This window comes from Callorhinchus milii, unplaced genomic scaffold (genome assembly GCF_018977255.1).
Source record: "Callorhinchus milii isolate IMCB2004 unplaced genomic scaffold, IMCB_Cmil_1.0 Scaffold28, whole genome shotgun sequence".
Lineage (NCBI taxonomy): Eukaryota > Metazoa > Chordata > Chondrichthyes > Chimaeriformes > Callorhinchidae > Callorhinchus > Callorhinchus milii.
Window position 1 is genome coordinate 3,992,242 of NW_024704769.1, and position 22,324 is coordinate 4,014,565.

General features: G+C 47.4%; 2 protein-coding genes across 7 annotated transcripts; both read right to left on the reverse strand.

Annotated features, from left to right (window-relative positions):
• Positions 1 to 16: 16 nt before the first annotated feature.
• gck (glucokinase (hexokinase 4)) lies at positions 17 to 11,779 on the reverse strand. 5 transcript variants are annotated; one of them, XR_488923.2, is made up of 12 exons: positions 10,916 to 11,779; positions 8,923 to 9,085; positions 8,201 to 8,355; positions 7,653 to 7,772; positions 7,170 to 7,265; positions 6,221 to 6,320; positions 4,550 to 4,733; positions 3,352 to 3,507; positions 2,738 to 2,971; positions 2,133 to 2,183; positions 1,090 to 1,432; positions 17 to 85 (listed from the first exon to the last, which is right to left on the reverse strand). XR_488923.2 is itself a non-coding variant. In XM_007907430.2 (12 exons), exons 2-12 carry the CDS (start codon positions 10,958 to 10,960, stop codon positions 1,300 to 1,302), a joined length of 1,437 nt encoding a protein of 478 aa, XP_007905621.2. In that variant the 5' UTR covers positions 10,961 to 11,195; positions 11,450 to 11,454; the 3' UTR covers positions 984 to 1,299. The 5 variants fall into 5 exon arrangements, 4 of the variants coding, with proteins under 4 accessions (XP_007905623.2, XP_007905621.2, XP_007905619.2 ...); XM_007907430.2 differs by lacking the exon at positions 17 to 85 and having other exon boundaries at positions 984 to 1,432; positions 10,916 to 11,195; positions 11,450 to 11,454; XM_007907432.2 differs by lacking the exon at positions 1,090 to 1,432 and having other exon boundaries at positions 46 to 85.
• Positions 11,780 to 11,845: 66 nt separating this feature from the next.
• On the reverse strand, positions 11,846 to 22,314 carry LOC103187781 (V-type proton ATPase subunit B, brain isoform). Of its 2 annotated transcripts, XM_007907426.2 has the most exons (14): positions 22,154 to 22,314; positions 20,521 to 20,576; positions 20,019 to 20,117; positions 19,270 to 19,363; positions 18,693 to 18,770; positions 18,312 to 18,451; positions 17,731 to 17,832; positions 17,006 to 17,103; positions 16,457 to 16,580; positions 15,795 to 15,945; positions 15,297 to 15,379; positions 14,732 to 14,836; positions 14,004 to 14,133; positions 11,846 to 13,622 (listed from the first exon to the last, which is right to left on the reverse strand). In XM_007907426.2, exons 1-14 carry the CDS (start codon positions 22,302 to 22,304, stop codon positions 13,480 to 13,482), a joined length of 1,554 nt encoding a protein of 517 aa, XP_007905617.2. In that variant the 5' UTR covers positions 22,305 to 22,314; the 3' UTR covers positions 11,846 to 13,479. The 2 variants fall into 2 exon arrangements, with proteins under 2 accessions (XP_007905617.2, XP_007905618.2); XM_007907427.2 differs by lacking the exon at positions 11,846 to 13,622 and having other exon boundaries at positions 14,010 to 14,133; positions 14,732 to 14,798.
• Positions 22,315 to 22,324: the final 10 nt, after the last annotated feature.

Below are 22,324 nucleotides of genomic sequence, written 5' to 3' on the forward strand. Positions count from 1 at the left end.
TGTGAGGCGAGTGCTCTAACCACTACACTACAGGATTCCATCTGTCCTTATCCATTGCAGTCGTTCTTAAAGGGCCATTTATATCCTATTTGAACCAAGCACAGCATAGACAGACTTAAAATATGTTCCATCTCCTCCACACATCAATGCCACTGGCATTGTAGCTTTTTATGCTCCCAATAATTCTACTTCTAAATAGTTAATAATGAATGATAAAGGTGTTAAGAGGAAAAGTGAACCCTAGGGAAAACAATGCTACTGTAATTTCAATTGGTTACTCACCAAAACAATACTCCTGACTGGATTCATGTAAAATATATTTTAATATAGAGATTCAGATGTGAAAAGTTAAATCAATTTCATTTAGAAATTATGTATCTCAATACATTTGTTCCATTCACAAGGTTGAAATTACCGTATTCAGTTGCTTATATAATAAATGTCTGTATAATGTTCCCGCTCTATATCTGAGAAAGCTCTGATCACCAGAAACTTGGCAGGTTCTACACATGAGGTACAAGTTCATAGATTACAAGAATAATAGCAAGGATTGTTAAACTCCTTGGGACATCTTCCCGATGTGAAAGGCGCTGTATACATTTAAATTTGTGTTGTATAATAACTGAAAGGTTGTAATAATCATAATCCTTGCGTTTGATGTAGCGCCTTTTCAAGTCGTTGAGACTCTCAAAGGACTGCACAGGATATACTGTGAAGCGCTTTGAGGCGTCTCAACAACGTGATAAGTCGCAACATCAAATGGTATACTATATCATTGACAGGATAAACAGGAAAAGTAAAGTGAATTGACTATATTTTGTGGGTTAAACATGGCAGCCAATTGCACACAGCAGCGTCCCACAAACAGTCGTGGAATGAGTGACCAAATTATTAATTTTTTTGAGGAGGGATTATTACCCCCAGAAAGAGTTCCGCCAATCGACTAACAACCGGGTTCCTACTGACAGCTAGGTAAACGGAGATGTGTGGAGTAAGGAAACGTGCCTAACATTTCACCCCGCCCAGGAATACTGACTGATGTGAGATCTGAAAGGACAGATCATCGAGATAGGGTTCTGAGTTAGTTACCCATTCGACGTAAGGCTGCAAGATTGCAATCAGTCATTGGCTGAACAGTGTGTGTTGTGCTGTGAGCATCGAATGATGCGATCTGACCAGCGTTCTTCGGGGGAACAAGCTAGCTTGAGGCACAACGTGAAATGCTGTAGGAATGTCCAGATGTGAGATCCAGTCACTTAGCGACAGCTCAATTGGTAGCTTTACGAAGCCGGAGGTCAATCAAGTCGCCATCTTGCAAGCGATGGCGGAGATGAGGGCTGCCCCGCGCCCGCTGCCTTCGTCGCTCTGGAGGAAGATGATGTCACAGTGAGGAGTCAACTCTCTCACCATTGAATGGAACCTGCTCTTGAAGCTGGGAGACAGGAAATGAAATAAGGACAGGCGATTAATATACCAGAACCACAGCTTTCGGAGTCCTGTTGCGTCGCGGTTAGAGCACTCGCCTCGCAAGCGAGAGGAGACAGGTTGTTTTCCTGGGCAGGGCGAAACGTTCCTTACTTCACATTGCCTCTGTTTATCTAGCAGTAAATTTGGAACCCGGTTGCTAGTCGATTAGTGGATCACCTTTCCGGGGCTAATAACCTCTTTAAAAATAATAATTTAAACAAAAAAATAATAATTTGATCGCTCAATCCACGGCCGTTTGTGGGGACGCTGCTGTGCGCAATTGGCTGCCGAGTTTCACCCAAAAAACATACAGTCAATTCACTTTACAGCGTATCCTGTGAAGCGATTTGAGACGCCTCGAAGACGTGAAAAGGCGCTGTATCAAATGCGAGGATTATTATTAGTATTATTTTGGCAGCTGGGCGGGACAGGACTCTAATACAACCACAACAACAAAATTACATTTGTACAGCGAATTTCACATCGGGAGGACATCCCAAGGCTCTGAATACAGTTCAGCTCCGAGGTGACCCCGGGTTGCAGGGTTACCAGGAGCTGACTGGGGTGGGATGGGTTGGGATGGGAGGATTCCCTGCCCCTAGTATTTAAGACTTTACACTGGAAGTTAAACTGAGGAAAATGCAGTGTGTGTACTCCTGCCTGACCTGCCCGCTCTTGCTGGGTTCCTGGGTCCTGGCCCGGTCAATGGCAGGAATCTAGGGACAAAGAGTGGAATGTAAGAACACAAATCGGCCATTCTTTTGAAAGAAAGCATTATTCTTTTAATTAAAGACTCGCGTCACGGGAGATCTTTAACGTCCACCTGAACAGGCAGATGGGGAGTCAGTTTAATGACTCATCCGAAGGACGGCGTCTCCGACACTGCAACACCGCTCCAATAATAATAATAATCCTTGCATTTGATATAGTGCTTTTCACGTCGGGAGGACGTCCGAAAGCGCTTCACAGAACACACTGTAAAGTGAATTGACTGTATATTTGTGGGTGAACGCGGCAGCCAATTGCGCACAGCAGTGCCCCACCATCAGTCGTGGATTGAAAATGACCAATTTGTTTTGTTTTGGAGGGATTATTATTTGGTGTGTGGAGTAAGGAAACTTGCCCAAGGTTTCGCCCTCCAGCACTGCATTGGAGTGTCAGCTTGGACTACATGATTGCATGTTGTTGAGACGTCTCAGAGCGCTTCACAGGATATAATGTAAAGTATAGTGACTGTTGTGTTTGGCGAACGAGTCGTGTGAGCACTTACTGAGGATGGAGCTTGTAAACTGAGCCATCAATTCCGACAGCCATCTTCATGGTTTCCTTCCTCTTGTTGTCACACAAGCGGTTGATCACGCCAGCCAGGCCTGCAGCACATATATGTGCTGCCCGCGTGGATACGCTCTCACACACCAAGTGCACGATTTCACAGTCGGCTTCTGACGGCAGCACCCCTAGTGTGGTCAGGATGTTATAGATCTGCTTCTGGTCGCTCCCATCACTGAAACACAGCGACAGAGAGAGAGAGAGAGGTGTCAAAATAGGAAGTAATACACCACCCGAGGCCGCTATGCCCCGACACTCTGGAACTCTCAATGCCTCAATCCCCTCTGCCTCACTGCCCCCCTCCTTGCCCGTCTTCAGATCACACCTTCAGACCCTCCTCTCCGACCGTGCCTAAGGTCACCTCCCTCTCTCTCCTTCTCGGCATCAATCTCCCCACTGTTAAACGCTTTGAGGTGCTACCCTGCATGAAGGGCGGACAGGTTAACCCCATACCAACCTGTCCGCTCCCTCTGCTCGGCCAGCCCTGGCCTACTCCATGTCCCCCAGCCTGCTCCGTGTCCCCCGGCCCAGGAAGAACCAAAGGGAGTTCTTTACCTTTCAATTTGAGAGAGAAACTTGGTTTCGAAGCTGCCTCTGGTTTTGAGTAATTCCGAAGCTTCACCGTTGAAGAGCAGGTTTTGATTGACCAGTTTCAGTAACACAAGGCGGGTTACCTCACCCATGTATTTACCACCGATAATCTTCTCATATCTGTTCAGGAACGAGAAACTCACATGTAAACAGTTCAGTAGCCTTTCGTGCTGTTTCTGCAAATCTTGGGGATCAATCCAACTACCTTCCTGATCTTTATAGACATGGTGTGTACTAATAGTGGAGTCCCATAGTGCCTCGCAAGCAAGAGGACCCGGGTTTGATCCCGGGTGGGTCAGGGTGAAACCATAGGCAAGTTTCCTTACTCCATGTACATGCCTGTGTTTACCAAGGAGCAAGTAATTAAACCAATGAGAAACACTTCTCAGCTTATCTGCCTGAGCATCAGTGCATTAGCTGACATGCATTCAATGCTTATCATCAGTACATGTTGAGTGTTAACCAATGCAGTTCCACCACTTGCTATCTTCTGCCTCAACCGGTAGCTAAAAGGTAAAACGGAGCAATTAGAGACATGTTGAGCAGCTTGAAACTGCTGAGGCCGGGATTGTCGAGTTCCATGCCACTAGAGAGTTGCTGAGAATGTGAAGTTTCGATCCCAGCACCAATGACGTATAGTCAAACAGACACAGCGCAGACTCTTGACTCCAACTCCTTGCCAGTGCAGCGAAATCAAGTGCAAACAGTTTAATTCCGCTCAGCTCGCGAGGCGTAAACAGCCATTAGCTGAGTGGGAAACAGCAATTGCAGTTACCTAGTAATGGCTAATTCCCGTTAGCCAGTTTGGACTGATGGGCATTGGCTGCGTAATAGGCCATCATTACTCTCCGACAAACTGAGATTTATGGTTCATTCATAGAGTGGTGTCCACTTGAGAGGCCAAAAAAACAAGCTCTGGCCAGCAACACAAGCCTGGAGATAGCTGTTGTTTTCTCAGCTCTCGGTTAGAAGTGTTGTTAAAGGTCAGGCCAGTGATTGTATCCAGAATATTATATTGAAGGGATTATTACACCTGGAAAAACTGATCCGCCAATTGACTAACAACCGGGTTCCTACTTACTGCTAGGTCAATAGAGTAAAGATATCAAGCAACATGGAGGATAAGTCCTTCAGGTTAGCACTTGACGTGAAATTTACTTACAATTGGTGACCTGGATTGAGAGATGCCTCGTCGACTACACGATCGTATTCCAAGCGAAACTCCTCCAGCTCCCCTGTATCCCCGAACCCTCCCCATTCAGTGTTCACGCACATCCGTCCCTCCTCTCCGTCTACCAGCTCCATGTTTTTCATTTCCTCCATGTAACAGGCATTACAGCCAGTGCCTGGAATTACACACACACACAGCCAGCGATTAGACAGAGACATTTCTTTCAACGGAATAAAGTTGTACAGGGTGTCCACACAAAGTGCTGTTACCCCACTCTCTTTGTGTATGTGTGTGTGTGTGTGTTTTGTTGTGCTGAATTTTTTCATTTCCGTTGCAGAGGCTCTGAGTGTAACAATGTCTGATAACAATCATTCTTTGCAATTGATACACTGCCTTATCGCGTCGTTGAGACGTCTCAAAGCGCTTCACAGGATAGACTGTAAAGTGCAGTGACTGTGTATTTTTGGGGCTAAACGCGGTAGCCAATTCCACACAGGGGCGTCCCACAAACAGTCGTGGATTGAGTGACCAATTTTATCCGGGGGATTGTTGGCCAGTAACAGCCTTACTCTAAGAACTATTCTAAGAACCGCACCTCAGGCACTGGCAGCATCAGCATCCACTGATACACACCTCACCTCACCAAGCCAGTCAGGAACCCGGGCGTCTTGTTTGACCCTCCCCCTTACCCGTGCCATCAACTGCGGAAACTCCCTCCCTGTTGGCCTCCCCAGCTCTTCCCTCCACAAGCTGCAGATCATCCAGAACTCTGCAGCTCCGTGATCCCATCACCTCCATCCTTGCCCGACTCCACTATCTCCCCATCCCACAATCTCTTTGCCTTGCTCCCTCCAAGGCACGATTCAAAACTCTCCTTTTCGTCCTTGGCTTCAAGCTGCCCTCCTATCTCTCTGCCCTCCCTCACCCCAGACCTGCATACCCCCAAACTCGGGTCCTGATCACTGACTGTTCAGTGTCCTGGGACGTCCCCCCCAGTTTTGTTGTTGTAATTTTGTTGTTTTGTGATGACTTAGGCTGCCGATATTTCCTGGGCTGTGACCGGCTCTGGGAGGTGGCATTGCGCCTGCCTTTTGAGGATTGATGACGTGAGCTGTTGGGATCCTGTTAATTATTCACTGTGAGCTGAGCTGTTTATGCAGCAGGACTGACCACGCACCACTCCGAGCTGACTTTCCCGGATCACTCCATCAGCTTCCGCCCCAGTGTTTGCTGACGACAGCTGTGTTTCCATTATGCTATGGTGGGGCTGTTATTGACTGCAAAACCAAAAGCAGTTCTTTCTGCGACGTTTTGTGAGCTCCCTCTTTTCTGGTCTGTACATCATGAGGTTGGGGCTGTGTTGGGGCCTTGTTCCCTCCTTCAAGGCCTATCTTATGACCCTCCTCTTCGACCGCGCCTTCAGTCACTGTCCTACCGCCATCCTTCCTTCCCTCCACCCCTCCTGATCCCAACCCCCAGCTCAGGTCCAAATCCTTTTGACTGTCCAGCGCCTTGGGATGTCCTCCCGATGTGAAAGGCGCCGTATAAATGTCGCGTGTTGTTGTGGTTATCATTGCTTATGTTATTTGGGTGACGTTAGGCCTTTCCATTATCTTATCATTTCAATGTCACCAAAAAACAGTAGCTGTATGTCCCCCTTACCCACGATCAGCCCGACCTCACAGCTGTGGTCCTCATAGTAACTGGAGATCATTGTTGCCACGGTGTCGTTCACCATAGCAACCACGTTCATTTCGATATCCTGCAACAGAGAGAATTTAGATGTTGAAATATTCACGTTTCCGTTTAGCTCCGCGTCTGATGTACTTGCATCTTAAAATAAAAACTTTAAAACTAACATTTCTCCACTTTCATTCCTTCATCTCATAATCCTTTGACGGCTACGTGTATTCCTGTGGCGTAGTGGTTAGGGTGCTCGCCTCGCAGGCGAGAGGACCCGGGTTTGATTCCCGGGCAGGTTGGAGCAAAACCTTAGGCAAGTTTCCTTATTCCACACACACACACACACACACGCACCTCTGTTTACCTAGCAGTGGAGTAATAGTCCCCTCGAGATGTCTCAAAGCAATTCACAGGATATATACTGTAAGTGGATTGACTGTGCATTTTGTGGGCGAAATACGGCAGCCAATTGCACACATCAGTGTCCCACAAACAGCCGACCAAAGTGAGCGACCAAATTTTTTTATTTGGTGGGATTGTTGGCCAGGACACCGGGAAAAAGAAACTCAGCACCACAGATCATCTTTAAAGTCCACCTGAACAGGCAGAGGGGGAGCGAACTTTAAAGTCTCATCCGAAGGATGGCACTTCCGACAACGAACACCCACCCCCAGCGCTACATTGGAGCATCAGCTTAGATTGTGTGATCCCAAGTCCCGATGTGGGGGGGGGGGGCTCAAACTCACAACCTTCTGACTCAAAGGCAAGAGAGAGAGAGAGAGAGAGAACACGACCGACTGAGCCAGGCAGATGTACATAATGAATGTTTGAATCAGGGAACTGTGGTAAGGCAAACAAACACTAAGCACAGATCGTCACATTATAGGAATATTAATATGATTCATAAAAGTAGCCAATGTAAACTCACCCCTCTCCTTTTAATGGCATCACGAAGGAGCCCCACTATATTGTTACCCTCAGCTCCCGAGGCCTTAAACCCTTTGGTCCAGTTTAGAAGAATTCCCTGTGGAGGATAAAGGTTACTGTGATCACTGGACGCTGGACAGTCAGGGATTTGGACCTGAGCTGGGGGTTGGAATCGGGAGGGGTGGAGGGCAGGGAGGGTGGTAGTTGGGTGACTGAAGGCGCGGTCAAAGAGGAGGGTTTTGAGACAGGCCTTGAAGGAGGCAAGAGAGGGGTGAGGCAAAGAGACTGTGTGATGGAGTTCTAGAGGGTGGGGCCAGAAAGGCTGAAGGCCCGACCACTGATGGTGGGCCGGGCGGAGTGGAGTAGGCTGGAGCCCACTGAGCAGACAGGTTGGTGTGGTGTTAGCAGGTCACAGAGATAGGGAGGAGCACCAAACAAGGACCCAACACTGCTTTGCTGCTTACGGTCTTGTGATCTCTCTCACCTTGTCAATGTCCTCGTGACGGACGGGGAAGGAGAATGTGAACCCGAGTGGCAGCTTCTTGTGCTTTATGTTGTGTCGATCCAGGAAGTTGGAGATACACTGAGCGATATAGTCAAACAGCTGCCAAAGGAGAAATATTTAGTGTTGGAAACAACTCTGTTTCGTGGTTGAGAGAGAGATAAAACAATTCATTTCATATTGCAGTAAAGTTCCCAAAAGAGGTACAAAGGAATAAACTAAAAACACTCATTGCAGCGTAGTAAACCAGTTAATTTATTCTTACTCGATTTGCTTGCCAGATAGCGATATCAATGGCAAGCATGGTGATGAGTTTCCACAATTTTTGTCAGGTCAGGTTATCAAGGGATACGGGGCAAAGGAGTGTAATTGGAGTTGAGGTGCAGCTCAGCCGTGATCTAATAGAATGGTGGAACAGGCTCCAGGGGCTGAATGGCCTCCTTCTGTTCCTATGTGTCAGGCAGCCAACTGACCTTCAATGGAGTCCCACGTCAGACACTGAGACAATGGGTACCATTATAAAGCCTTACCATTTGTGCTGTGCCTGTCGTAACATCTACTGGGATTGAGTACATCTGGGGAATGGTTGCAATTTTCCAATCGCCCTCTTCATTTTCACCAACTTTCACCAGCATCACGCGGAAGTTTGTGCCCCCCAGGTCCAGTGAGAGGAAATCTCCCACCTCTGAGTGCAACAGAAGGGGAGAGAGAATAAGAACATAAGACCCTTAGGATTTGGGGGCTTGAACCCACAAGCTTCTGACTCGGAGGCGAGAGTCTACAAAGGCTACCAAACTACATTACAAATCAAGTAAGCATTGACGGATTGCCAATGGGTATTAGGCTAACCTATCATGATTGAATAAAAGCTCTCATAATAATAATAATAATCTTTGCATTTGATATAGCGCCTTATCCAGTCATTGAGACGTCTCAAAGCGTTTCACAGAATATACGATAAAGTGAATTGACTATATTGTGGCAAAACACAGCAGCCAATTGCATACAGCAGTGTCCACAAACAGTGGTGGATTGAGTGACCAAATTATTATTTTTTGGAAGAGGGATTATTAACCCCAGAAGTGATATGCTGATCCTACTAAATGCTGGGTAAACAGAGGTGTATGCGTGGAGCAAGGAAACTTGCCTAAGATTTCGCCCTGCCGGGAATCGAACCCAGATTTCTCGCTTGTGAGGCGAGCGCTCTCACCACTGAGCTACAGGACTCGAGTGTCTGATCAGTCTGTGTTACCTGAGCCATCGGGTGTGCTACACACATAGGTGGGGAGCATCTTGACACTGGCTGCCTCGTGGGTCTCGATCCGCAGTCCTTTCTCCATCTCGTGCTGTAATCTCCTCGTCACCTCCACCAGCTCCTCCTTCTGCAGGTGAAACTCAGACAGAATCTGCTCCACCTGTTGGGGGGCAAGACAGCGATCAATTAGTCAGTGAGGCACCGACACAATGAACACATTTATAATAATATTAATAATAATAATCCTTACATTTGATACAGGGCCTTATCACATCTTCGAGACGTCTCATAGTGCTTCACAGCATAGACTGTCAAGTGCAGTGACTGTGTGTTTTGTGGGCGAAATACGGCAGCCAATTGTGTACAGCAGCGTCCTGCAAGCAGTCGTGGTTTGAGTGACCAAATTATTATTATTATTTTCTTTTATTTTTGAAGGGATTATTACCCCCTGGAAAGCAATCCGTCAATCAGCTAACAACTGGGTTCCTATTTACATGCTGGGTAAACAGCGGAGTGTGGAGTGAGGAATAAGGAAGCTTGCCTACGGTTTCATCCTGTTCGGGAATCGAACCTGGGTCCTCTCGCTTGAGAGGCGAGTGCTCTTACCACTATGCTACAGGACACCACAGAATTATTATTAGTGAGATTTGTTTACCACTGTAACACTGACGTGTCCGTACCCAGATATACACAAGTCCATACTGTTATTGTAAATTGCATCAGTTTAGACATTTATATCAGTGGGTAAATACAACTGAGGGCAAAACACCGAGAAAGTATTGTGGATGTTTTGGTGTCAGCGTTAAAGATGACGTCTTATTTTTCTGAAAAGTACTGGAGTGTGGGATACTGTACTAAAGAGACTGTTTCCTGGAATACCCCATCAATCACTTGTCTATAAAAGGACTTATCTATACCATTTTTTTTAGGAGTGTGGATGAGCAACAAAGCTGAAGTCACATGGTCCTCTGCAGCTTCATTATATGTAGAAGTGAGGACGTAATCATTTCTCAACAAGTATTTATGATAAGATACTTGGAAATGACGTCACCACAGGATGTATTTCACCTGTTATTCACCAACTTAACGGTTTCTGACTGTTATAAGCGAGAAGTCCCGGGTTCGATTCCCGGGCGGGTCTGTGCGAAACATTAGGCAAGTTTCCTTACTCCACACACGCCTCTGTTTACCAGCAGTCAGTAGGTTGTTAGTCGATTGGTAGATTGCTTTCCGGAGGGTAATCATTCCTTTAAAAAAAAAATCGGTCACTCGATCCACGACTGTTTGTGGGACACTGCTTTGCACATTTCGCTGCCGCGTTTTACCCCCAAAATATAGTCAATCGACTTTACAACAACAACTTGCACTTATATATCACCCTCTACGCAGGGTACCATCTCAGTACATTCTATGATATAGCTCCTTATCACGTTGTTGAGACGTCTCAAGCGCTTCACTGGATATATTGTAATGTGTAGTGACTGTGTATTTTGTGGCTGAAAAGCGGCAGCCAAATGTAAGGGTTATTATTATTATCAATATGATTAAAGCAACCACTTTACCACGTCTAACTGTGATCGCCAGGTTTCCTTCCCATTGGTTTTGTCCCACTGGAGTTGCTTATAAAACGTGTCTGTGTAAAAAAGTTCTAACCCTGAACAAATTGAAAAAGAGAGCAATTATCTACATTTCTTTCCCACGTCAAATTCCCTCTCTATCTTTCAAACTTAAGGCATCCATTAATACCGATTGATAGCCTTTTAAACAATTTAAATAAAAGTTAAAAATTACAAAGGTCTTGTAATAAGAATATTATTATTATTATTCTTGTGTCGCCCACAAAATATTCAGTCGATTCACTTTACGGCAAATTCTGTGAAGCGCTTTGAGACGTCTCGAAGACATGATAAGGCGCTGTATCAAATGCAAGGATTATTATTATTAACACATTAAAAAACATTAATGTGTGTGCGTTCCTTTTTTTTTTTACCTTTTCCATCTTGCAACGCTCAATTCTGGATCTGTGTCTCGGCATCAGTGTTGGTTTGGTGTCAGCGTGGGGATCAGTCTTTGAAGTTTTTCCCTTTCGGGACGTGTGTCTCGCTCTCACAGAGTCGGGGGGTGTCTGCTCTTTCTCTGGGACTTTCCTCAGACTTTCTCCACGAGGACTGTTCCCTTCCCCACCCCTACCTCTCTCTCTCGGGTTAACTTGGCTCCTCGCTACGGCACACGGTTGATTCTTGGCTGCTGCTCTCTCTCTCTCTCTCTCTCTCAGTCTCTGCTCCAGTTCTTGGAAACGCTCTCCCTCTCTGCTATCCTTTCCGCCGTCTCCGTCTCGAGTGGCTCGTTTTGTCCTGTTTCTCTGTCGCTCTCTCTTCTCCTTCTCCCTCTCTCGCTCAAAAGCCTCTCCATCACCCCCGGCAACAGAGCCGGATACCTGTTCATCCCGGCAATAGAGCCAGACCTCCCGTCACCTTGGCAACACACCCACCTCCCGTCACCTTGACAACGGTGTCAGTGTTACCTCTCCCTCTCGGTCCAGGTTTCCCCCGCCCCACCGTCTGTGCGCTCAGGCTTTCAGCACACCTGTTTCTCTGGGGGCTTATTATCCTGGAAAGTGTTCCGCCCATCAACTAACAACCGGCTTCCCACTGACTGCTCGGCAAACAGAGGTGCGTAGAGTCAGGAAACTTGCCTAACTTGACTGGGAATTCAACTCGAGCGCTCTGACCAACACGCTACGGGTCTCCACCGACAGGAAAAGAAATCAACATTTGATATTTGCTGCGGACAGTCGTAACATTTATCTATATATGACCGATTTTTTAAAAATTCCATTTGATCCTGTAATTTGCGCGTTAGAAGCACAGGATGTCTTCATACACGTATTATAGTAGTAGTAATTATGGAATGTATGGTACAATAGTCATTAATGTACCAAAATAACTTTACCGACAATTTATATATTTCACAGACAACTTGACGACACAAGAAAATATTAGACAAAAAGGGCCTTTACTGCATAAAGCTGATCTGTGTATTTGACCAGACACCAACCTATTCTGTACTTAGAAAGTGCTTAAAACAGAATGAGGTGCAATATTTAAAACAGCATGAACATGAAACGTAGAAAAGATCATTCAAATAAATAACACGAAACGTAGAAAGGATCATTCAAATAAATAACACGAAACGTAGAAAGGATCATTCAAATAAATAACACGAAACGTAGAAAAGATCATTCAAATAAATAACCAGGAAAACATAACAAGGCTTAACAAGGATTAACAGGGCTTGAAATAAGTGCTCTGGGATTACTACAGTGCAAATAAATCTTCACATTGATCACCAATGCATTAAGATGCATATTGGTGAATGGATCACATTAAGCTCTTGTTGGATCAAAGATCCTGCGACTGACAATGCCTAAAAAGAGCCTAAAAAAAACAACTCAGAAATCTTCTTAACCCAAACACGATCTCACACACAGAACACAACACGTAAGGCAGGCAGATGGCTCGAGGATCACGCGTGAATGTTCTGTAACCCACGTAACATTTCAAACCCGGGCCTGACAAAACAAACCCGTCACTTGTTCAAAACTAGGAACACAAACAAATGAGACACGTGGTCTAAAAATTCAAGGCACAAGGAGAGCGAGCTGGAGTGGCAAATAGCCAAATGTTTAGTACTTACAGCCTCAAAGTCTGACAAGTCCGCTGGAGCTCAGAGTTCACATCACTGACAGAAAGCGACGAGGAGCCAGATTGTTCAAAATTCATTGTGCGAACATGTAGAACACTCACTGACAGGTCAAGCAATGGCCTTAGACGACTAACATGGCAACGTCACCAACCCTCCTGAACGGTTTGTTGAGAAGTATTTTACTGCATCAACAACAACAACAAATTATTTACACGGCGCCTCTCGTGTCGGGAGGACCTCCCAAGGTACTGGGCGGTCAGGGATTTGGACCCCAGCTGGGGATTGGCATCAGTAGGGGTGGAGGGCAGCGAGGATGGGGGTAGGAGGGTGGCCAAAGACACAGTCAAACAGGAAGGTCTTGAGATGGGAGGCAACGGAGGGAGTGAGGCGATGAGTTCCAGAGGATGGGGACAGAGAGGTTGAAGGCCTGACCCCCCCGCCCCCCATTGGTGGTCCTAATAACGCACAAGTGAATCGTCACCTCAATAGCCAGAAGCAGTTTGTGTGACATTCCAAACGTAGGATTTTCAGTGCGTTTCACATTTCACATGAAAACACAGAGAGGCAGCGGCTCAGTCACTGGTGAGTGACGCTCTCCAATCCCTGCACGCAGCACAGGGAACGCCTTGATCCTGTCTAACCTGGCCCCACACTGCCTAATGAGCAGGAACCCAACACGGCAGGCAACTCAACTCCCACTCAAGCTGAGGGACGTTGACAGGAATCGACGGGCACAGAGTCCCACCACTGAACCACGTTACTCACGCACCAGCAGAAATAAAGGGGAAGGTGTTTCGGTAATGATACAGACAGCACACACCAGTGGGAACGGCAGTGTTAGAGCTACAGTTAGTGTTTGGCGGCAGAATCCCTGGGGTAAAACTCGGCCAGGACACTCTGCGGGATTCTCTTCAGCATCTCCTTCGGGAAGATTCGCAGTAACTTCCAACCGATGTCCAGGGTCTCGTGGACGGTGCGGTTTTCATAGGCTCCTAGTGGAACAGACCAGAGGCGTCTTAGCAAACAGTTATGTGGAGTCCTGTAGGGTAGTGTTTAGAGCTCTCACCTCGCAAGCGAGAGGGAAAAACCTTAGGCTAGTTTCCTTAGTCCACACGCACACTTCTGTTTACCAGCAGCAGTAAGTAGGAACTGGTTGTTAGTCGATTGGTCAATAATCCCTCCAAAAAAAATAATAATTTAGTCGCTCATTCCATGACTGTTTGTGGCAGACTGTTACGCCCAATTAGTTGCTGCGTTTTGCCCATAAAAATACACAGTCTCTACACTTTATGGTGTATTCTGTGGAGCGCTTTGAGACAAAGCGCTGAATCAAATACAAAGATTATTATTATTATTATTATTATAAAGCTCACCCTGAACAATAAAGTTCTTCTCAAACTTCTGCAGGAATTCCAGAAACAACAGGTCATCCGGAGTCAGAGCTTCCTCACCCACCACCGCCTTCATAGCTTGTACATCCTTCCCAATGGCATAGCAAGCGTACTGCAGGGAGAGGGAACAGAGGCTCTGTTAAGATGGGGAGGAAATATGGTGGTTGATCTCTCTCTCTCTCTCTGTCTCTCTCCAAACAAGGAGACACAATCGTATGCTTAGAGGTGAAATCTGAGGGTGTTTGTTCACACAGCGAGGGTTGTGAGAATGTAGAATGCACTGCCCAACTTGCAATAGATACAGAAACAAGTGCATGTTTAAATGTAAGATAGATAGATACTCGAGAGATCAGGGTATTAAAGGATAATGAAGAGAATGCAAGGAAATAGTTGGGATCGGGAGGGGGTGGAGGCAAGGAGAGTGGAGGAAGGAGGATGGCCGAAGGCATGGTCGAAGAGGAGGGTCTTGAGATGTGCCTTGAAGGAGGCAATGGAGGGCGTGAGGTGGAGGGACTGGAGGAGGGAGTTCCAAAGGATGGGGGTGGAGAGGCTGAAGGCCCAACTGGTGATGGTGGGACATGGGGCAGGCCGGAGACCATTGAGTGGAGGAAGCGGGCAAGTCGGTAAGGAATTAGCAGTTCACAGAGGCAGGGAGGAGCAAGGCCGTGGAGGGCTTGTCCACAAGTCTAGGTCTAAACTGTCTTACTTACCAGCTGGTTGGAGACGTCTGCATGGTCCTTGCGTGTCATGCCTTCCCCAATAGCTGACTTCATCAACCTCGAGAGTGAAGGAAGGACATTGATTGGTGGATAGATCTGCCGGACAAAAGCATCACCATTTAGTCCCTCGCACCAAATAGAACTTTGATTTTTTAAACCAGCAAATCTTAGGAGTAAGTTTGCATTTGAGAGATGTCTGCAAACACCGATTAATATATTGATGTCGCTGTCTGGCCAAGCTTTCCCGCTTGTTAGGGTTTTGGCTGCAGGGTTAACAGGAGCTGGGAGGGAGGATTCCTTGCCCCCAGTAACTGGTCTGCCCTTCCAGGTCCTGCCAATGACTCCATGTTATCAGGTTCGCTCAGGGTTAGACTGATTAGGAACATAGGAAAATAGGAACAGGAAGAGGCCATTCAGCCCTTCGAGCCTGTTCCGCTCTTTAATTAGGTCATAACTGATTTGTACCTCAACTAATCCTTTCAATTCCGATTTCCCGCTTTCTCCCTATACCCCGTAATACCGACCTACCAAAAATCTATCAATGATTAAGACATACCTGCCTGTTGTGCAACTGTCGATCCACATAGATCTGCCCTTCTGTGATATAGCCCGTAAGGTCAGGGATAGGATGAGTGATATCTAGTCAAACACAAAATGGTATAAAAGCAAATTGAACTTAAAAGCCATTTATACCAACAACACCACCTTATAACAGTGTCTCCTCTCTGACAGATATAAACATCTGAAATAACACAGCTGGGTTTGAGTTTATATGTGTCTCGGCAATCCAAAGCCAGAATGACACTGCACACACTCAATCACACTGCAACGCTGACTGTATTTCATTTCAGCAGCGATTTCCAGCTATGAAGCGTTTTGAGACGTCTCGAAGACGTGATAAGGCACTGTATCAAATGTAAGGATTATTATTATTATGTAGGTGAGACAGGTAGTAACGTACATCCTCACAACACAGTCCGTCACCGTGCTCTTATAACAGTCAGTGTCCCTTAAAGATTCTCCAAGGACACAATGTGACGTGCCGTTAGCTCACCATCGTTAGGCATGGTTAAGATGGGGATCTGTGTGATGGAGCCGTTCCTGCCCTCTACACGCCCGGCTCTCTCGTAAATCGTGGCCAGGTCGGTGTACATATAGCCAGGGAACCCCCGGCGCCCAGGGACCTCCTCCCGAGCGGCTGACACCTATTGTGGGGAGAAAGCGAGGAAAACTGTTACTGCTGCACCTGGTTAACACCACTATGCAGCGAGCTGTACGGAATCCATTGCGGTTAGAGCGCTCGTCTCTAAAGTGAGAGGACCCAGGTTTGATTCCCAGGTGGGTCGGAGCGAAACCTTAGGCAAGTTTGCTTACTCACGCACACACGCCCGTGTTTAGCAGCAGTGAGTTGGAACCCGCTTGTTAGTCGATCGGCGGATCGCTTTCCGGGGGTAATAATCCCTTCCAAAAAAATTTATAATAAATTGGCTGCCCCATTTCGCCCAAAATACACAGTCAATCTCAACGACTTGAAAAGGCTATTGTATTATTATCCGTGTGTCACGGAGATCGTGATTTACTCCTGCTTAAAATCTTGCTCCCGTCGCCCCCCGATGTGAAAGGCACGATACAAGTGTAATTTTGTATGGTATATTATTACAGGATTCTTTCCTTTTCTTTACCAAGGGAGCGATTGATTGCCTTATTTGGCTTTACCTCTCTGAGCGCCTCTGCGTAGGAGCTCATGTCTGTCAGTATCACTAGCACGTGTTTCTCACACTGGTATGCCAGGAACTCGGCTGTTGTCAGGGCCAGGCGAGGGGTGATGATGCGTTCAATGCTGCGGGAGATAAGAGGAGATAAGACAGCACTTTTATTCAGTCTGAGTTCCCGCTTCTAACCCGTTCAGATGTAGTTCACATAATGAAATGTAACGTATAATAATAATCCTTGCATTTGATACAGCGCCTTATCATGTCTTCGAGTCATCTCAGAGCACTTCACATGATGCACTGTAAAGTGTAGTGACTGTATATTCTGTGGGCGAGATGCGTCAGCCAATTGTGCACGGCAGCGCCCCCCCCACAAACAGTCGTGGATTCAGTGACCATATTTTTTTTAAATTGACTATTACCCCTGAAAGCGATCCACCAATCGACTAACAACCAAGTTCCTGCTTACTGCTGGGTAAACACAGACGTGCGTGTGTGTGGAGTAAGGTTTCCAGCAGAAGTAAATCGCTATCGCTGAGATACACTGACTTACGTCGGGTCATTGGCAAGATTCAGGAACAGACACACATTATCCATTGAACCGTTCTCCTCAAAGTCAGACTTGAAGAACCTAGCGGTCTCCATATTCACCTGCATAACATAACAAGTTACAGTAACACGCCCCAGTCAGTCACACACATTAACTCACTGAACCTTTCTCCTAATCTCTTCTCGTTACAGGCTCTTATCACACTCACCCTATAGCTAGTGGATCTCGTGTTACAGTAACAATTTGCATTTACACAGCGTCCCTACGCAAGGTAGAGTCCCGGAGTGCTTAACAGTGGCAGAGCGGGAGGGGTGACTGTAAGCACGATCGAAGAGGAAGGTCTTCGGGAAGGATCTGAAGATGAGGAAGCAGGTGGAAAGGCACAAGGATAGAAGGAGAAAGTTTTGGGGGCGCAGTGGCTGAAAGCACAACTGCCGATGGTGGAAGGAAACCAAGGTGACGAAGGACATGCGGGAGGCCGGAACGAGCCAAGCGGAGGCAGGAGATGGTAGAGTGGGGAGAAAGCAGGCCGCAGAGGTAGGGAGGTGCAAGGACGTGAAGGGATTTGTAGACGAGTGTGAGGATCTTGACGTCAACCTGTTCTGTGATAGGGAGTGAGTGGAGCCTGGCAAGGGCTGGAGTGATGGGGGTACGGAGTTTAGAGCGGGTAAGTATGCAGGTGGTGGAATTTTGAATGAGCTGTAAAGAAGAGTGGATGCCTTACTCACCCCCATAGCAGCAAACACAATGGCAAAGTTTTCTTCACTGTAATCCATAACGCTTTTGGGTTTCCTCACTAGCCCAGCCTGGCGACAGATCTGGGCAGCAATCTGTGCAGAGAGACCAGCAATTACTTGCACATCATCAACTGCAATGCAAGTCAGTAACACAGCAAAATAATAATCCTTGCACTTAATCTAGCACCTTATCGTGTCGTTGGGATGTCTCAAAGCGCTTCCCAGATACACTGGAAGCAAATTGACTGTATGTTTTGTGGGTGAAACGCGGCAGTCAATTGCGCACAACAGTGTCCCACAAACAGTCGGGGAATGAGTGACTTTTTTGGGGAGGGATTATTAACCCTGGAGAGCAATCTGCCAATTGACTAACAAACAGGTTCTTACTTACTGCAAGGTAAACAGAGGGCGGGTGGAGTAAGGAAACTTGCCTAAGTGAAATCAAACCCGGGTCTTCTCACTTGCAAGACGAGGGCACTAACCACTGCACTACGGGAATCCACAAACTTCACTATTGCATAGTCAGTCTTCAGACTAGAGTCGCTGTATATTTTCCGGACACTTGTACCCACCTCACTGTGTGGTAAGCCAGCGGCTGAGAAGATGGGGATTTTCTGCCCGCGAGCAATGCTGTTCATGCCATCGATAGCAGATATCCCCGTCTGGATCATCTCCTCGGGGTAGATACGGCACTGGGGGTTTATAGGCTGGCCTGTGGGGCAAGCAAAATAAACTGGTCAAAGTGGTGAAGATCAGGGTGACTCGTGCTCTGTTAATTCTCTTTAGTATCAGCCGTAAAAAGGTAAATGTAATTTAATAATAATATAGCGCCTTATCACGTCTTCAAGATGTCTCAAAGCGCTTCATGTACTGTGAAGTGAATTGACTGTGTAGTTTGCTTTATTAAATGCAAGGATTATTATTATTTGAAGGATAGAGCTATGATCACGTACCCATGATGTCTAAGTAATCCTCCGCCAGGACAGTGGGGCCTCGATCGATCGGTTTTCCAGATCCGTTGAACACACGACCTGAAACACACCAATTATAATTAGAATAATTGCATTTGATACAGTGCCTTATCACGTGTTTGAGACATCTCAAAGCGCTTCACAGAATAAACTATTAAGTAAATTGCCGCTTTTTGCCCACAAAACATACAGTCAATCAATTGCGCACAGCAGTATCCCACAAACAGTCGTGGATTGAGTGACTAAACTCTATTCTCTTTTTGAATAGCGCTGCAGGAGATTTTTAATGTCCACCTGAACAGGGCAGAGACAAGGAGTGAGGTTTAACGTATCATCTGAAGGACAGGCTCTTATTTTAGTTCTTATTTGCGACACTATTGAAACCTGACAGTAACTACTGTAAAACACTCAACGTTTTTGGATTTCATTCTTTTTACACTCGGATATTACACTACTTTACAGTATAAACTGACACATGGGCCCTTCACCTATACACTGCTGGGTGTCAAACACATTGGCTCAGTGCTTCTAATGATCCTTTCACCGTTATTGTACTTACCAAGCATATCCTCAGATACAGGGGTGCGGAGGATGTCTCCTGTGAATTCACAGATCGTCTTCTTTGCATCAACACCAGAGGTTCCTTCAAACACCTACCACACAGGAGAAAGAGGAGTGATTTACATGCCACAGGAAATAATAATAATATAATAGTAATCCTTGATTTGATATAGTTCTTATCACATCAATAAGATGTCTTAAAGTGCTTCACAGGATACACTGTAAATTGGAGTGACTGTATTTTGTGAACGAAACGCGAAAGCCAATTGCGCACAGCAATTGTCCCACAAACAGCCATGAAGTAAGCAACCAACTTTATTTGGGGGATTGTTGGCCAGGACACTGAGAGAGAGAAACTCCCTTCTCTTTTCGAATAGCACCACGGCATCTTTAACCTCCACCTGAACAGGCAGATGTGGAGCTCGGTTTAACATCCCATCCGCAGGACGATATCTCCGACAATGCAACAACTGCATTGGAGTGTCAGCTTAGACTATGTGATTCCAAGTCCTGATGTGGGGGCTTGAACACACAACCTTCTGACTAAGAGCTGAGAGCGTTACCGCTGAGCCAGGCCTTGACAAACAATGATACACTGTACAAGGGGGTGGGGGGTGGGAAGAGTTGGAATTTCCTGATCACTACTGGAGCCATAAAGTAAGGAAAACCAGAGAGCCGAGGCCTAACTTGTAGAGAAAAGATTTGAGTCTTGAGATCCGCTTCCCAGACACAATTCTTCAATGGTACCTGAACCACAGCCTTCGAGCCACTGACTTCCAGGACTTGACCACTGCGTTGTGTCCCATCGGGGAGCGTCAAGTGTACAATCTCCGCAAACCTGGGAAACTGCAGGACACAGGAGTTAGAGAGACACAGGATTGCTCTATAGAACGGCACTTATTATTATAATGATAATCCTTGCGTTGATTTCACAATCGTTGAAAGCGCTTCACGGGATATTTTATGGGCGAGTTGCTATGAGATTGATCACCTCATTGCCGCGTGAAATATTGCTGGCAGAAACGCGCTGGCATATACAACAACTTGCATTTATATAGCGGCCTTCAAGCGGTGTAGCGTCCCGGAACGCTTCACAATGGCGAAGTCTGACAACAAGCCGGGGGGAGAGGAAGGTGAACAGAAGCACAATCAAAAAGGAAGGTCTTTTGGCGGGATTTGAAGGTGGGGAGAGAGGGAGTTGCCACTCATTAGTAATGTGAGATGACCTGCGTAAAGGTGAGAACCGTACCTTCACTTGGTCTAGTATTACCAGTGGTCCATTCACACCAACCACAGTCTTGTATGCTGCAAAATAAATATCTCCATGAGTCTACGTCCAACGGGAATGTCAGCCCTTCTGTGAGGTACTGTCTGGTGTGTGTGCATGTGTAAGAAACAGGAATACTTTGTGAGGCAGTTTGTGTGACAAGAATGATGGTCCTCTCTGTGTGGCACAGGATGTAGGCAAGTGTGTGTGACAGGAATATCAGTCTCTCTCTCTGTGGCATAGTGTGTATAATAAAAAATCTGTGCATTTTATACAGTGTCTTATCGTGTCGTTGAGACGTCTCAGTGTTTCACAGAATATAAAGAGTAGTGACTGTGGATTTTGTGGACAAAATCGGGCAGCCAATTGCTCACAGCAGCGTCCCACAAACAGTCCAGGATTGAATGACTTTGCGTGTGTTTGTGTGAGAGAATGTCAGTCCCGCTTTCTCTATGGGATAGTGTATATGTTTGTGTGTGTGTCTCTCTATGGCAGGAGTGAGTGTGACAGGAATGTCTATGTGTGTGAGGGAGTGACAGGGAATGTCTGTGTGTGAGTGACGGGGAATGTCTGTGTGTGAGTGACGGGGAATGTCTGTGTGTAAGGGGGTGACGGGGAGTGTCTGTGTGTGAGGGGGTGACGGGGAGTGTCTGTGTGTGAGGGGGTGACGGGGAGTGTCTGTGTGTGAGGGGGTGACGGGGAGTGTCTGTGTGTGAGGGGGTGACGGGGAATGTCTGTGTGTGAGGGGGTGACGGGGAGTGTCTGTGTGTCTGTGTGTGAGGGGGTGACGGGGAGTGTCTGTGTGTGTGAGGGGGTGACGGGGAGGTCGGTGTGTGTGAGGGGGTGACGGGGAGTGTCTGTGTGTGAGGGGGTGACGGGGAGTGTCTGTGTGTCTGTGTGTGAGGAGGTGACGGGGAGTGTCGGTGTGTGTGAGGGGGTGACGGGGAGTGTCTGTGTGTGAGGGGGTGACGGGGAGTGTCGGTGTGTGTGAGGGGGTGACGGGGAGTGTCTGTGTGTGAGGGGGTGACGGGGAATGTCTGTGTGTCTGTGTGTGAGGGGGTGACGGGGAGTGTCGGTGTGTCTGTGTGTGAGGGGGTGACGGGGAGTGTCGGTGTGTGTGAGGGGGTGACGGGGAGTGTCGGTGTGTGTGAGGGGGTGACGGGGAGTGTCGGTGTGTGTGAGGGGGTGACGGGGAGTGTCGGTGTGTGTGAGGGGGTGACGGGGAGTGTCGGTGTGTGTGAGGGGGTGACGGGGAGTGTCTGTGTGTGAGGGGGTGACGGGAGTGTCGGTGTGTGTGAGGGGGTGACGGGGAATGTCTGTGTGTGAGGGGGTGACGGGGAGTGTCTGTGTGTCTGTGTGTGAGGGGGTGACGGGGAGTGTCGGTGTGTCTGTGTGTGAGGGGGTGACGGGGAGTGTCGGTGTGTGTGAGGGGGTGACGGGGAGTGTCTGTGTGTGAGGGGGTGACGGGGAGTGTTTGTGTGTGTGAGGGGGTGACGGGGGATGTCTGTGTGTCTGTGTGTGAGGGGGTGACGGGGAGTGTCTGTGTGTGTGAGGGGGTGACGGGGGATGTCAGGCCCTCACTGCGCGGCTGTGTGTGTGTGGCTGAGGCTCTCACTGAGGCGGGGCTGGGACCTGTAGGCCCTGGTGACGGCCTGCACGTGCTCCCGGGAGGCGGGCGGGGGCGAGAGCGCGAGGCTGTGGCTGGAGGCGGAGCCGCCCCGCTCGCTTATGCCGTTCATCATCCGCCCGAAAGCCTTCCGCGCCATCTTGGTTCTGGCGGCGGGAG

What these genes read in the sequence shown, in the direction of transcription:
- LOC103187781 (XM_007907426.2), bottom strand. Translation starts at nt 22,304, where the DNA reads ATGGCGCGGAAGGCTTTCGGGCGGATGATGAACGGCATAAGCGAGCGG. An exon ending in TAATACTAGACCAAGTGAAG is followed by an intron (nt 20,118 to 20,520) that starts GTACGGTTCTCA and finishes TGTGTCCTGCAG; the next exon opens with TTTCCCAGGTTTGCGGAGAT. An exon ending in AATCTTGCCAATGACCCGAC is followed by an intron (nt 16,581 to 17,005) that starts GTAAGTCAGTGT and finishes TATCTCCCGCAG; the next exon opens with CATTGAACGCATCATCACCC.
- gck (XM_007907428.2), bottom strand. Translation starts at nt 10,960, where the DNA reads ATGCCGAGACACAGATCCAGAATTGAGCGTTGCAAGATGGAAAAG. An exon ending in CGACAGGCACAGCACAAATG is followed by an intron (nt 7,773 to 8,200) that starts GTAAGGCTTTAT and finishes CTCCTTTGGCAG; the next exon opens with CTGTTTGACTATATCGCTCA. An exon ending in TGAGGTCGGGCTGATCGTGG is followed by an intron (nt 4,734 to 6,220) that starts GTAAGGGGGACA and finishes GTGTAATTCCAG; the next exon opens with GCACTGGCTGTAATGCCTGT.